The sequence below is a fragment of the Dendropsophus ebraccatus genome, chromosome 7 (genome assembly GCF_027789765.1).
Source record: "Dendropsophus ebraccatus isolate aDenEbr1 chromosome 7, aDenEbr1.pat, whole genome shotgun sequence".
NCBI lineage: Eukaryota > Metazoa > Chordata > Amphibia > Anura > Hylidae > Dendropsophus > Dendropsophus ebraccatus.
Window position 1 is genome coordinate 70157315 of NC_091460.1, and position 14704 is coordinate 70172018.

The 14704-nt window shown below is 41.2% G+C and overlaps 1 protein-coding gene across 3 annotated transcripts in view; it reads right to left on the minus strand.

Moving 5' to 3' along the window:
- Positions 1-14704, minus strand: part of PRIMPOL (primase and DNA directed polymerase) — a 39645-nt gene that overhangs the window by 14684 nt on the left and 10257 nt on the right. For all 3 annotated transcript variants that reach the window (XM_069977746.1, XM_069977745.1, XM_069977747.1), the window contains exons 4-8: positions 9167-9305; positions 7893-8040; positions 6424-6660; positions 5811-5973; positions 1282-1376 (exon numbers count right to left, since the gene is read on the minus strand). In XM_069977746.1, the coding sequence (XP_069833847.1) occupies positions 1282-1376; positions 5811-5973; positions 6424-6660; positions 7893-8040; positions 9167-9305 (782 nt within the window). The remainder of the gene's footprint in view (positions 1-1281; positions 1377-5810; positions 5974-6423; positions 6661-7892; positions 8041-9166; positions 9306-14704) is intronic.

Consider the following 14704-nt stretch of genomic DNA (forward strand, 5'->3'; position numbering starts at 1 on the left):
AAACGAGGATGAGACAACACTTCAGAAGTTTCATATGCATATGTAACAAGAAGAAGAAATGTTGCTGAATCATTTAGATAAGAAACAATGTCCAAAACAAAACACTTCCCACTGTGTAGAATGGATTCTGATATATAACAAAGTCCTATGTGCAAGTGTGTCAAACTCAGGGCCCTCCAGTATGCTGTCCAGGCATGATAGGAGTTGTAGTTTTGCAACAGCTAGTGGGCCACGGGTTTGACACCTCTGTTTTAGTGCAATAACATAACATATAATACAACCAGAATGTAGATTGACAGGGCTGCACTATAGTAATTTTTTCATAACTTTGCAGGTATGCTTAAAATGTAAGGCTATGTTCACACTGCGTATCTTTCTGGACGTAGTGCGAACCGCGAATATACCGCGAATAACCGCACGTAGTTTTGACATTGATGCGTTCGCTTGAAAGTATACGATATACGCCCGCACAATGCACACTACGTATGAGCTTACGGCCGGATCGTATGCGGCGCCGTGAAAAATGAACACGACCATTGTTTGAGGACGGAAATGTTCCAACTCACGGCCGTGGATTTCAGTGCGGTCCCATACGAGGTACTTATTTCAGCCAAATTTAACTTGATTTTTTGATCCAAATGGTTCTGTGTGGTTTATTGGGCTGGGCGAAGATTTCCAAGTAAATGACCTGCTTCAGATCGCTACGAAACAAGCTAGGGAAGCATAACTGTACTGCGGGGCATGTCGATTTTTCCCACGCCCGTAGTTTCAGCCGCACATGTACGGCGGCGTACGAAATGCGGCCGGACTCATACGCAGTGTGAACATAGCCTTAGGCTGCATTCACACGTTCCGTGCTTGCTCTGTAAATCGCAGACAACACAGACTGTGAATGCCTGTCCTGGACTGTTTTCCCGCACGGCATGATGTATGAATATCTCTGTGGCTCTGTAATGACACAGTCGTGCGGCTCTGTTATTACAGTGCCGCAGAGATTCAAACCGTGTCCCCGCTCTTGGCAAGATATTGTTACATGCTGTGCAGAGAAACAGTCCAGGACAGGCATTCACTGTCTGTGTTGTCCGTGATTCACGAAGACTCAGCCCAATCATAAATGTATTCACAGTTTGGCCAGGAGTACAAAAATACACAGTCCAATCATGAAAGTATTTATAAAAATATATTTTCATATATATATATACACACACACACACACAAACTTTTAAAACAGAAATGAAGTAATTATAAAGAATTATAAATAAGAACTATAAAGAAAAATACCTGTGAGAACTGGAGCTGCAGCACTGGGGCGTGATACTCCATTCTGCTCATTTTCTGGACTTAAACATGTTAAAACTTTCAAAGAATCTGTAAATCTTTAAAGTCAACAGTAAATAAATATCAGTTTTGTGTCAAATACATATTCCTTTTTTACATTAGCGCTGTTTAGTAATGACCCTCACAGGTTCAATGCTAAGGGGCGGATTATTGGCAAGGATCGTTACTAGAATCGCTCCTTTGGCTGATTGGTACAATTGTCAGTGATCAGCGGGAAAACGCCTGATCCTCGGCTAATTGCCTCTTTTGGGCTGCGCTAAAATAGATCACTATGGACCGCACATATTTAAGTGGCTGCACAAATAATGCAGGGATCACTTATGCAGCTCAACTAATCATGCCTTCTGAAGGCGCTGCCAACGAGCGCAGATAAAGATAGGGCATCATAGGGTTTACTAGAAAATAGGGTTTACTAGAAAAATGCAGAAAGCAGAAGTAGCACCCAAAAAATGCTGATTAAAAAAATGAACCTAAATAAAATTTTAAAGCTTAAAAACAAAACGGCAAAAATTAAAAATGGTAAAACCTCTTAAAGGGGTTACCCAGTGTGGGGGCACTTTTTTGGGGGGACCGGGGAGGAGGTGGCTGAAATAAAAGACGTCCACTCACCTCCTCGGTTCCAGCGGCGGCTCACTCATTGTGGCGCTCCGGTCCCCGGCCACTTCCGGGTGTCTGATGCCGCCCGAGACGCTACGTCTCAGGGCCGCTCAGCCACTCAGTGAAGGAGGCGGGATCCGAGTGGACTTCACACAAATCCCGCCTCCTTCACTGAGTGGCTGAGCGGCCCTGAGACGCAGCGTCTCGGGCGGCGTCAGACACCCGGAAGCGGCCGGGTACCGGGGCGCCGCGATGAGTGAGCCGCCACAGGAATCGGGGAGGTGAGTGGACATCTTTTATTTCAGCCACCTCCTCCCCGGTCCCCCCAAAAAAGTGCCCCCACACTTGACAACACCTTTTAAGGTTGGTGGAAAGGACTGTTGTTTGACAGAGTACTTTAAGGGATTCACCAACAAGCTTCAGCCAGTACTGCTGAATAACAAAGAATTGTCTCCTGCTTCATGCAATGGAAACATGCAAATATGCCTGGACACTGATATGCAACCCTCTGTCATAGACTACAAGAGTAGAGTAAAACAATAAACAGATGGACATAAATTCAGTAAGGGGGAGAAGTTACATGCAGTCAGCCAAAGAAATTAAATGTAGTTCCTCAGTGGTAAAACTATGGAATGTATAAGGGAGCTGCATATAACCACATGTTATAAAACACAAGGACTAGGACAAGGAAGTGAAAGCAATCGGATGTAACCACAGAAGCCTACAATACATTTACTACAAATCGGCAACATACAAGCTGAACTGCTGTGAACAGGTCTTTCCTTTTAGAATCAAGTTATTCAACTTAATTGTACCGTCCCAATATAATCTGGATGTTCCTGTGGAATACTTTTCTTTACTATAGTAAATATAAATGGGGCCTACTGCATGTTATTTAAAGGGTACCTATCATTTGGAGCAGGTGGCTGAATACACTGCAAAAATCCTGCCGGCGCGCTGTGCCGTCAGATGCGCACTGGAGATGGATTTCTTCAGGCTCAGCATTTGCCTGCATTGTAAGTGTATGCAGCCAAAGACCAAGCCGGAAGAACTCTGTCTCCTACATGTGACCGAACAGACAGCATGCCGGAATTTTTTTTTTGCGGTGTATGCTGCCGCCCACTCCAAATGATAGGTACCCTTTAAAGGGTTCTTCTTTTGACTGCTTTGTCTTTTGGCCTTAGCCCATCTGTAAACAAGCGCAAATCATTTACAGGGCCTTCCGAAATGAATTTTAAATTGTATGACCCTTTCCTACAATCAGCCGTCAGCCAAGGGGAAGACGTGCTCCTGACAGCTGTATTTTTAGATGGTCAAAATGGCCCAGCCAGCAAATTATGGTGCTTTTACACGGAACGATTATCGTTTGAATTTTCGCGATAATGATCGCATTTGAGCGTTAATCGGCTCATGTAAACACAGCAAACGGTCAAACGAGGAGCGAGAAATCGTTCATTTTGATCTTTTAATCTTTTAAGTTCTCAAATAGTCGTTGGCAAAAAATTTGCAGATCGCTTCGTGTAAACAGTCTTTCAACGATTTACACTGTGTGTGAGATGGGCTTAAGCGATCTTAAAACGATTACAATAACGATTTTTTTAAACGATCTATCGTTCTGTCTAAACGCTGATTGCTATAAACACTGTTACTTCAAAATCGTTAAACGATCAATTGGGCAAATTATCGCTCCGTGTAAAAGGACCATAAGTGTTCTCTCATTTATCGCTGATCACTAGTGATATTACACCTGTTTATCTGACAGTTTCCCCATGTATACACTGATGTATAACCCTTTCTAGAGCAAAAAAACATATCAACTTTTTTTTTTTTTTTAATCTCTTTCCAGAACTACAATATTGATGGGCTACGTAAGGTTAGTTTCAAAATAAAATAAAATACAGTGGTGCCTTGGATTACGATCATAATTCGCTCCGGGACCGTGCTTGTAATCCAAATCCACTCTTAAACCAAAGCAAATTTTCCCATAAGAAATCATAGAAATGCAGACAATTGGTTCCACATCCCAAAAATAATGATTTATTATTCTGAACAACATGTAAAACAGATGAAACAAACATTCAGAAACAGCAGAATGTGTGATATTATAAGTTACTGTACAGTAATGGAGAGGATGGGAAACATAAGGACTGACAGAGACTGCAGGGAGCATGAAGGAATGAGCAGGGCAGATGTGGGCACATACATGCAGCACTCTCTGTACAAGGAGAGAGGGGTTACAGCTATGAAGAGATTACACCCACAGTCCTGTCCCCTGATGCAAGCCTTAGCCTGAAGTGGATCTGCTATGATTTGGAAGGTGAGGGAGACTTCCTGGGACAGAGTACAGTGCTGTAGATCCCGCTATACAGACCATGCCCCTCCTCCACTCGCGTTCCCACCCAGTCCTGGGAGCTCTTAAACCAAAGCAATGCTCTTAAACCAAGTCACAATTTTGAAAAACTGTGAGCTCTTAAACCAAAACGCTCTTAAACCAAGTTACTCCTAAACCAAGGTACCACTGTAATGGATCTGCTTCAATCTGTTCTTTACAATTTGAGGGTGGGTTCATACTACGGAATTTTCGCGGACAATGTCCGCGGAATTCCACAGTATGTCTGCGCACATGGCCGCGCGCCTTTCTCACCGGCTCTATAGACACCATTTTATGGGCCGGTGTATTCCGCTATCCGCCGAAAAAAAAAAAAAAGTGACATGCGGAAAGGCGCCCGGCCGTGCGCGCGGACATACTGCGAACCCACCCTCAGTCAATCCAGCATCCATTTTAACCATCAGCTATTGCATCCATTTACAATATTCCCTAAAAGGGTATTATTATTTATATGGCGCCAACAGATTCTGCAGCACTTTACAATTCTGGGGGTACATACATAGACAAATATCAGACATTACAGAGATCTACATATAGTTATCCATACATGAGGAGTGAGGGCCCTGCTCGCATGCATGAGCTTACAGACTATTTTCATCTGTTAAATATTTCATATAATGATGGATAATGCAAAACTATGCAATTTTGCCAACGTTTTTTAATTTTTACCATTGTGGCCATCTTCTCCTTCTGTACTGTTGACAGCTCGTTGCCTGGGTTCCTGACCACCACCCTCTGCTCTGAAAGCGGTAGTCAGGCTGTGACATCGCTTGCTGAGACCTGGGGGACCACTGGTGAGTAATCCACAGCTTTTAATGTCTCCCACTCAGATCCCAAGTGACTAAGGGCCCTATTCCACCGGACGATTATCGTTTGCATAATCGTTAACGATTAACGATCTCAAACGACCGCTATTGCGAAAGACCTGAAAACGTTCGGTCATTTCCATGGAACGATAATCGTTACTTATGATCGTAATTGCGATCGTTTCTCTTCGCTATTTATTCGCTATTGCGTTCGTATCTATTGCGAACGACCGAACGATGTCTTATTCAATGCGAACGATTTGCGAACGAGCAACGATAAAAATAGGTCCAGGTCTTATAAAGCGATCAACGATTTCTCGTTCGGTCGTTAATCGTTAACTGCATTTCAACCGAACGATTATCGTTCAGATTCGAACGATTTAACGATAATCTGAACGATAATCGGCCGGTGGAATAGGGCCCTAAGGCTGGTGGATTGTTCCAGGGGCCTCAGTGGAAGACACAGCAGTGCCCAGCAGATTCAGCTCAGCACCGCTAGGTACTGTCCTGTCCTCATCAGCCCCTGATGCAAGCCCCCCAGCTTTGTGTGGTGAACCATCAAGTTAGGGGGAGATGCAGAGGTTCTTGGATTATTTCTAGGCAGCTGAGAATAACCCTTTAAAGTAATTAACCAACACAATTAATACATTACATGTGAGAAAAACAAGATGTTAACATACCTCACATTGCTAATTAGGGAGCAGAGAAATAGCTGCTCTTCTTTTGAGACATATTTTGAAGGCTTCTCTGCAAATCTGTTGTCTTCAGCCACCTCAAAAGTGACATTTTTCCCCAGTTTTGAGGATTTGTATAATCGAAAATTTCTGTTTTTAGTGTAAACACCTGGAGGGAAATTAGAGAAGACAACAAACAATACACAATGGATATATGATTTACCAACAATTGTGGTAATAGTCAAGTGACTTTTGGAAATATGTAATCTTCATATTAGGCTGGGTTTATACTGTGTTTTGCGTGTTTTGAGTACACTATTGTATACAGAGAAAAAAAAAGTATAAGTTGCAATGTTTTTTAATAATGCAAGGAAACAGGATTCTAATATATGGTATTCAGCAGAATTAGTTTTAGCATCTGTTAACATATATATGTTTCCTTTTCAGGAGTATTAAACATATATACTAAACATACACATAACAATGTGAACCCAGCCCTGGTCATTACATCTGCATTGAGATTTCCCACTGTGCAAACACTGAATACCTATTATTAGGATAGGCCACCAGTGTTGGTGGAAATTCAGCCTCAGGGACCTGTCGGAAAACATATGCTCACCTAGATCAATAAAAAGCTGGATTCCACCATTTTTATTTTGCACAAAGAAAGAGGACAGATCATAGATTTCCTGGTTGTGAGTAGAAGGAGGCTTTGTGGATGCTTGCTTAGTATTATTTGCACCTGCAATATCTTCATCAAAATCATTGACAAATTGTTCACTCGAAAAGGCTTTGGGAGGCAGGATGCATCCATTTAGAGACAATACAGGTTGTAAAGCAGACTTGATAAAGTTACCTAGGAAAACAACAGGGCACAAAGTACCATCACAGAATGGAAAGGGTCTTCATTTAAATGTAAGAGCTAAGCTGCAGCACCAGATAAGGCTACATGCATACAAATGCCTCTGTGTTGGGCACACAATTAAACAGAATAATTTACAATATGAATAAATGTTAAGTACTAGTCACAGTGCACAACATTGTCTATGTGGCATATAACAAGTGTGGCATCTAACAAGTGTAGCAGCTTAAATGGAATGTGGCATTAGAAAATGACTTTGTTTAATAATACTTTTTCTTAATTTTTTTTTTTTTTTTTTTAAGAATTTTGATGATGACATAAAATAATTGTGAGATCTTGCAGTTTTCATTCTCACCACTGGGGCTAAAACTAAGCTGAGACTTCCTGATGTGTCTGATAAGAGGAGGCTGCTCTAAAGTGATCTGTACAGCATTGCAGTGGCATGTGACACCAGTATACAGAGAAGACAATAGCAGCTCCCTATGGAATGAACTCTTCCAAAAGGTCACAGAGCACACTCGGTAGTCTTTAAAATTCATCGGGGACACAGTCTAACTATTGTCATCTATGTCAATGAGGTTTACTGTAAAGCATTTCACTAAATGCAGTTAAAATGGTTCAGGCAAGATGGCAGCAGCAAAAACAATGTCTAAAATGAAATAAACTTAGTCAGAATTTAGAAACAGATTGGAATAAAGGAACAAGTTTTAGCATTTGACTTTAATCGATAAAAGAAAATTTAGGTGATACAGCCCCTTTAGGAATATATAGGAAACTGCATCACAGAAGAAGGATCCCACGATATCACTGTAAAAAGGTATGTGCACACTATGTAATCCGCTTGGATAACTTCCAGTGGATTCCACCGCTTGTCCCCGCCCACTCCTGTTTCACTCTCTGTCCGTCCCATAGGCTCCATTCTATGCTCAGGCAGATTCCGCCGTGTGCCCAAAGTCTGCTGGAAGTTATTCAAGCAAATTTTGTAGTGTGCACATACCCTAACACTGAATAGTAGGAGACACAAGAAGAGGAACTGCATGTCTGCTGCAGACTAGTTAGAAAGGTGGCCATAGTGTTAAGGGGTTGTCATGACATGGAAATACATGAAAGTATTATAGCAAATTATTTCAGTGACATGATTTGTCGATATTTATAGTTGTTGCGAGGTAACTCTTTTAAACATAGTACGTCATTTGATAAAATTAGATTAGTGCAAACTCACTTACCAACATGTATATTATCCTTGAAGGCTGCATTAGGTAATAAAAATATTAAGTGACGACTAAACTTTTCATCAGTGCTGGAATCCAGGTTTAAAACATAATCTGATGAGCACTTAACACCGAAGCAATCTTCAAGCTTTTTACTGAAAAACTGAAGATAAATGGAAAACAGGGTAATTTTTTTTTCTTTTACTTGTTTCTGGAGTGATGATAGAGTGTATATAGGATCCAACATGTATTGGGCTACATTGCCCCTTGTCCCAGAAAAACGGGCAATGTAGCTCCAATAAGCGTTGGATCTGTGAATGAATTGTTTTATCCATCAAGTGAGGGTCCAGTATAATTACCAAATACATCGGCAAAGGAACATCAAATATCGTCCCGCTGCTGATGCAGAACCTGCTGTCAGCCTGGAGACATCCACTCAATCTACAGTGGAATACGCACTGATACACATTTTCCTGGCTCGGGGGGGGGGGGGGGGGGGGAGAGCCGGGGCGTGGCTCCCCTCCGTTATGCAACTACAGAGGACACTTCATATTCTCCTAATTTGTTTAATATTCTTACAATCAGTGAAATAGATCTCTCTTCCACTTTTTTTTCCCTTTGTATGTTTCCATTATAATCTTCGGTGGAAGAATTATTTGTCTAACCAGAGGAATAGAAGTAAACCAGAGCTGAAATTCCTGTGGGTGTTGTCTTTTTAAAAGTTGCAAGAATTTACCATTCAACAAGTGTAAAGGCCCTATTACACCAAATGATTATCGGCCTTAGGGGTCATTCACACGTGCGTATGATGTGCAGAGCTCCTAAACAGTTTCAAAGTTCGCACTAGTTTACTGACAGCTGCAACATAGGTTTCTATGTTCTACGTGAAGGAAGCAACATATATAAAAAAATTTAAGTCCCCGATAACCTCTTCGATAAGAACTGGCCAAAAGATTCATAAATATGGTGGACGCCATACTGAATTTAAAGGTGAATTCACATCTCAATAAGTTATTAACTATGCACAGTATAGGTGATAAGAAGCACATTGGTAGGGGGTTTATCCGTTAGGACACTCACAAATCCTGAGAACAGAAACATAATTGTCCCCACAATGAGTGTTACGCAGTGCTCAGCATTGGTGGGGCCCCATAAAGAATGAATGGAGGAGAATGAAAAGTGGATAGTGGGACAGCTTATTCAAATGGGAATACCCATTTAACACCTACGGAGCCCTGTTTCTGAAAGAACAGAAGTCCTTTAGTTGAAACATAATTTACTGCTCTTACCTCAATAATTAGAGCAACCATTTTTTTGCCATCTGCTCCTGGATTTGCTAGCTTATAGTACTCCAAATCAAAATATAGTTTACAAACAGTGTCAGCCGGAATGACTTCATAACAGTGAGCCAGGGAATGGGGCAGATTCCTAAAAGGTTATGAAAAACATTAAAACTATCAGCATTTTAGATTATAGTAGCTTCAGATCTATCAAACAAAAGGCACCTTGGAGGTTCTTGTTCTCCTGTGCATAGTAGGGATGCACGATGCATCAAAATATTGACACTACTAACGATATTCCAGGCAAAAAGTTAAGCTGCATTATTACTCAGCTTAACATAAGGTATTGTGCAGAAAACGGGCTAGCTGAGCGCCGGCAATGTTCTCTGTATGCTGCCCCCTAGTGTAACCTTCTCAGCTTGCGCACCCTCTGCTCATTGCGGCGCCAGATTCAAATAGCCGGAAAACTCATTTTATTAATTTATTTTTATATTTTACTTTATTAAATTAATTATTTACCTACTATGGGGGCACAGGTTAGCAAGAAGCACATTTTCCATGTGTGCCCTGCTGTCCCTGTTCCCATACACACATCAATAATTGCACAGTTACCTTTGTTAGTGTAGTTTGGACCGTCTCTTTGCAGAAAAATGGATTTAAACATTGTTGCCACTAGAAGACCCCTTAGTTCAGCGCTAGTTTGAGTAGGATGGGGCTGACCCGTTACCCCCCACGCAATGTCACAGATAGGGCATGGATAACAGCAATGGACAACAGCAATGGACAGAGGCGGGAAGAGGGGACTTAAGAGCAGAGAATCATTGCCTCAGTGACACTGTCATCCGAGTAGAAACACCACCAAACTCCAACAATGGGGATCCAGGCGCAGGTCAGACTAATGGTGACCAGAAGAATAATGTAAAACTATAAAAAGTTTATTAAACTGGTTCCTTTTTTTAACAGTCGTATAACATTACAGGAGAGACACACACAACACAACTTATACCAAAAAGAAATAGTAATGTCAATAAGATAGGTGGAGTAGCTCCACCCATCAGTGTTAACTCCTAAAGAGCTGACACAAAACATATACAATTAGTACTACAGCTGTAACTACATAAACATGCAAATAGCATAAAGACATGTACAATTGGTTAGTACTGTGGCTACATTCAAAACAGTGTGCAAAAATATATATAAAAAAAAAGCAAAAAAAAATAATTTTTTTTTTACTTAACCCCTTAATGACCGCGGGCGTATATTTACGCCCTGCAGCTGCCTCGGGGAGTTCAGAGCAGGGCCGCGAGGCGACCCCGCTCTGAACCGCTGCGGTTCCGGCTGCCGCATGTAGCCCGGGACTGTGGCTATTAGCAGGCACAGTCAAATCACAGTGCCCGCTAATTTACACCAGGGTGAACGGCGTGAAAACAAATACCCCCCAAATAAACAGAATGCGTTATTTTTTTTCTTCCAATTTCACCACACATTACATTTTTTTCTGGTTTCACAGTGTACTTTATGAAAAAATTCAGCCTGTCACTGCAAAGTACAATTAGTGGCGCAAAAAATAAAGGGCTCATGTGGGTTTCTAGGTGAAAAAAATGCAACTGATATGGCCTTCTAAGCACAAGGAGGAAAAAAATGGTAGTGCAAAAATCGAAATTGGCCCAGTCCTTAAAGGGGTAAAAAAAAATAAAATAAATAAATAATTTCCCCCAACAACAACACAGCGGACAAAAAAAATGTTAGAACAAACATAAAAGTGATTTAAACCTTAGTGTTTTTTTTAACACTTCATTAAGGCCACCTGGTGAAAGTGTATTGTATTCCGTAATTAAAGACAACCCATAATTATTCTTCCCTGCAGGTTTCCTCTGTTCGCTTTGCTTTCTTATCCAAAATACTTTGTGTAATATTTTTATTCCTATTATATGCAGGGGTTTTTTGCTGTTCTACACAGTATGTTATATACCTCCTTGAATGTCCCTGTAAATTGCAGTGTGTGGGCCGCACCGTTCAGACGGTGCGGTGCCGCATGAATAAGCATAGAGCAAATATTAAAAACGTTTTTTTGTTGCAGTGTTTCTAGACACTTCTCTGAAACACAACTCTGATTTTAGCAGTTTAAAGTTAACTGTTTTAGAACAGATTGGAGAAGATGTACCCAGTAGGTTTAAACAGTGAATTCCACAGAGAAGGCGGTCAGCAGATTAGACAGGGGAGAAGTGAGAAAGAAAAAAGAAAAAGTGGACAAAACATGTGATAGATTGCTGTTTAGCAGCACTTATGATAGACATTCTCAGATTGTGAAAAGAGGTGTTCTGAAGCATTGGAAGTTGCTACAATGTGATCCAAAATATGGTAGGATATTCAGAGAGACCTTTATTTTGCTATAAAAAGAACAAATCTATTGGAAACAAACTTGTAAGGGGTGACATAGCTAAGAAGAAAATGAGCAGGCAGACTTTTTGGCTAGTCGCCGGAAAGGCACCTTTGGGTGCATGACATGTCAGCACTGCAGTGCGATTATAAAGGGTGACTCTGTTAGTCATCCCAGTAAAGGTACCAAGTACCCCGTAAAAGGGTTTTTTACCTGTAATGACAAAAATCTGGTCTACCTCCTCAAGTGTCCCTGTGGTTACGGCTATGTGGGACAGACCAGCCGTTCCATTAAGCTGCGTCTGAACGAGCACAAAGCCGCTATCCGCAAATTCAGTGTGAATCAGGGGATAGAGAAGACTGCAAGACGTGATGGTAAAACGTTCGGAGAGACTACAGTAGCCAGGCATTTCTATGAATTTCGTCATAATGTTTGTGATCTGAGGTGGCAAGTTGTGGAGCAGGTAGAAAGAAGTCTGTGCCGACAAGGAGGAGAATCGCAAGCGATTACTCCGTTGTGAGACCTTTTGGATTTCAAGGTTAGAAACATTGAGTCCGAATGGACTCAATGAGGTCTGTAGCTTTCGAGCATTTCTGTAATCATTTGTTACTTTTGTATCCAGCGTCCAGCGTCCCACACCTTGGAGTTTACATGTTTTTTGGATTGTATGTGTTGTATATATCATATGTTAATATGTCTAATGCATGTTACGAAAGAGTTAACTTCAGTATCCATATAACGTTGTCCAGCCCCTTGCGTCCCTGCGCATGGGGAAGGAGGAGTCTATGTCCTCCGAAACTTCCACGGTGAGGACGTACCTGGGCGTCCGTGTCTGATGGATACATCAGCTGTGAGCTTTAAGATGTAATGTGAACATGGAAAATAAATAGAATATACGTCAAGAAGACAATTGTGAGTATTTTGTGTTCTGGAGTCTCAGAACATACAGGTTCATACCGGACCGAATGAATCTACTAACTGGTGAGACAACCATTTATTTCCTCCTTACCTATTGTGTTGTACACACCCAGTAGGTTTAAACAGCTCATAAATAGGGAATCCTAAAAAATTTAAGGAAATTTTTTATATTTTGCACGCTGTTTTGTATGTAGCCGCAGTACTAACCAATTGTACATGTCTTTATGCTATTTGCATGTTTTTTTATGTACTTAGTAGAGATGAGCATGCTCGAGTCGATCCGAACTTTCGGCATTTGATTAGTGGTGGCTGCTGAAGTTGGATAAAGCCCTAAGGCTATGTGGAAAACATGGGTAAAGTCATTGGCTGTATCCATGTATTCCAGACAACCTTAAAGCTTTATCCAAGTCCAGCAGCCCCCGCTAATCAAATACCGAACGTTCGGGTTCGGATCGACTCGAACTTGGTTCGCTCATCTCTAGTACTTCGTTAAAGCTGTAGTACTAATAAATTGTATGTTTTGTGTCAGCTCTTTAGGAGTTAACCCTGATGGGTGGAGTAGCTCCACCTATCTTATTGACATCACTATTTCTTTTTGGTATAAGTTGTGTTGTGCGTCTCTCCTGTAATGTTTTACGACTCTTGAAAAAGGAACTGGTACGGTTCCGAAACACGCTGGGTATTTTTAATAAACTTTTATTATAGTTTTACATTATTCATCTGGTCACCATTATTCGGACCTGCGCTCCCCGTTGTTGGAGTTTGGTGGAGTTTTTCCTCATTATTCCCTTGGTGGAGTTCGGGAGTGGCTGCGGTTCGCAGGTTTATACTTTATGCAACTATCAGGTGAGGATTACCATATTCTATCCCTTCACCCCTTTTAGTCCAGCTGATCCGCGCCATGCAGTGCTGTCCCTTGTTTTTCTTTTAGACTGTCAGAGTGGCACCAATGTTTAAAACCATGGAAAAAGGAGGAAAAAGATTACACAAACTACACTGACAAAAGGTCAGTGTAGTATGATGCTGGTTATAGTGACATTTACAATATAACTTGCTGCCTTGCAGGAGTCTTGTGATAACCATTACACATACTTGGCACTACACAGGCAGGTACATTTAGTTTTGAAAAGAATATAAGGGAAAAAATACAACGTGGGGGAGATTTATCAAACAGGGTAGAAATCAATCAGATTCCACTTTTCATTCCACAGACTCTTTGGAAAATGAAAGGTAGAATCTGATTGGTTGTTAGGGGAAACTGAGCCAGTTTCACTTCACACCATGTTTGATAAATCTTTCCCCATGTTTTGAGACTGCAAAGGAATTGACAGCTGCTTATACAAGGGTTGGGCTCTAACTTGTGTTACATCTATATTTAACCATCATGCACACTTCTTGCAGTGGGGGAAAAAAAAAAAAAAAAAAAAAAAAAAAAAAAGATTCCACTGTCAGTGGTGGAGTTACTAGAAGCTAGGGTTTTGCATGTTTTGTTTTGCAACTAAAGAACGATGCAGATATTTCCAACTTCTGAAGGAGGAAATGAGGTTCTTGTGTTTTTATTCATGTAAACAACCTTAATTGTACTGAAGAAACCGGCACAGAATTTTGGTAGCCGTGTCATGGAAAATATTTTGGATATGTAAACATCTTCATGTAGAGACCAGGGGAAAGCAGAAACACTGTCTGCACGCTTCCTACTGAGCATGTGCTGCAACCAAATCATATTAAACAGGACTTGGGAATAAGACAGGCATTATTCTGGGGAGTTTGCTGGGGACTATGAAGGGGGGCCAGCCTTGAGAAAAGCATAAGTTAGGAGAGGCTGTGTAATTAGACACAGATATTAGATAATATTAGCAAGCAATTTCTGCCCAATGTGTGCCGATTAACTAGATCAGCATTTATAGAGCCTATTTAATGGTGCGTTTACACAGAGATTTATCTGACATTTTTGAAGCCTAAGCCAGAACAGACTATAAACAGGGTGCAGGTCATAAAGGAAAGACTGAGATTCCCTGTCTTTTCAAGTCCGTTCCTGACTTTGGCTTCCAAAATTTGTCAGATAAATCTGCCTGTGTAAACGCACCATAAGACAGATATGGAATTTTTGAGCTCCTCCATGACTAGGTAATAATGCAGGCAGGGCCATACAAACTGCTGCTGGACTGTTCATGCCGCCTATAATGCCATAATTAGTTGACCACAGGTCCCTTATTAAGCAGGGTGATGTATAGGAAATTATGGAGGAT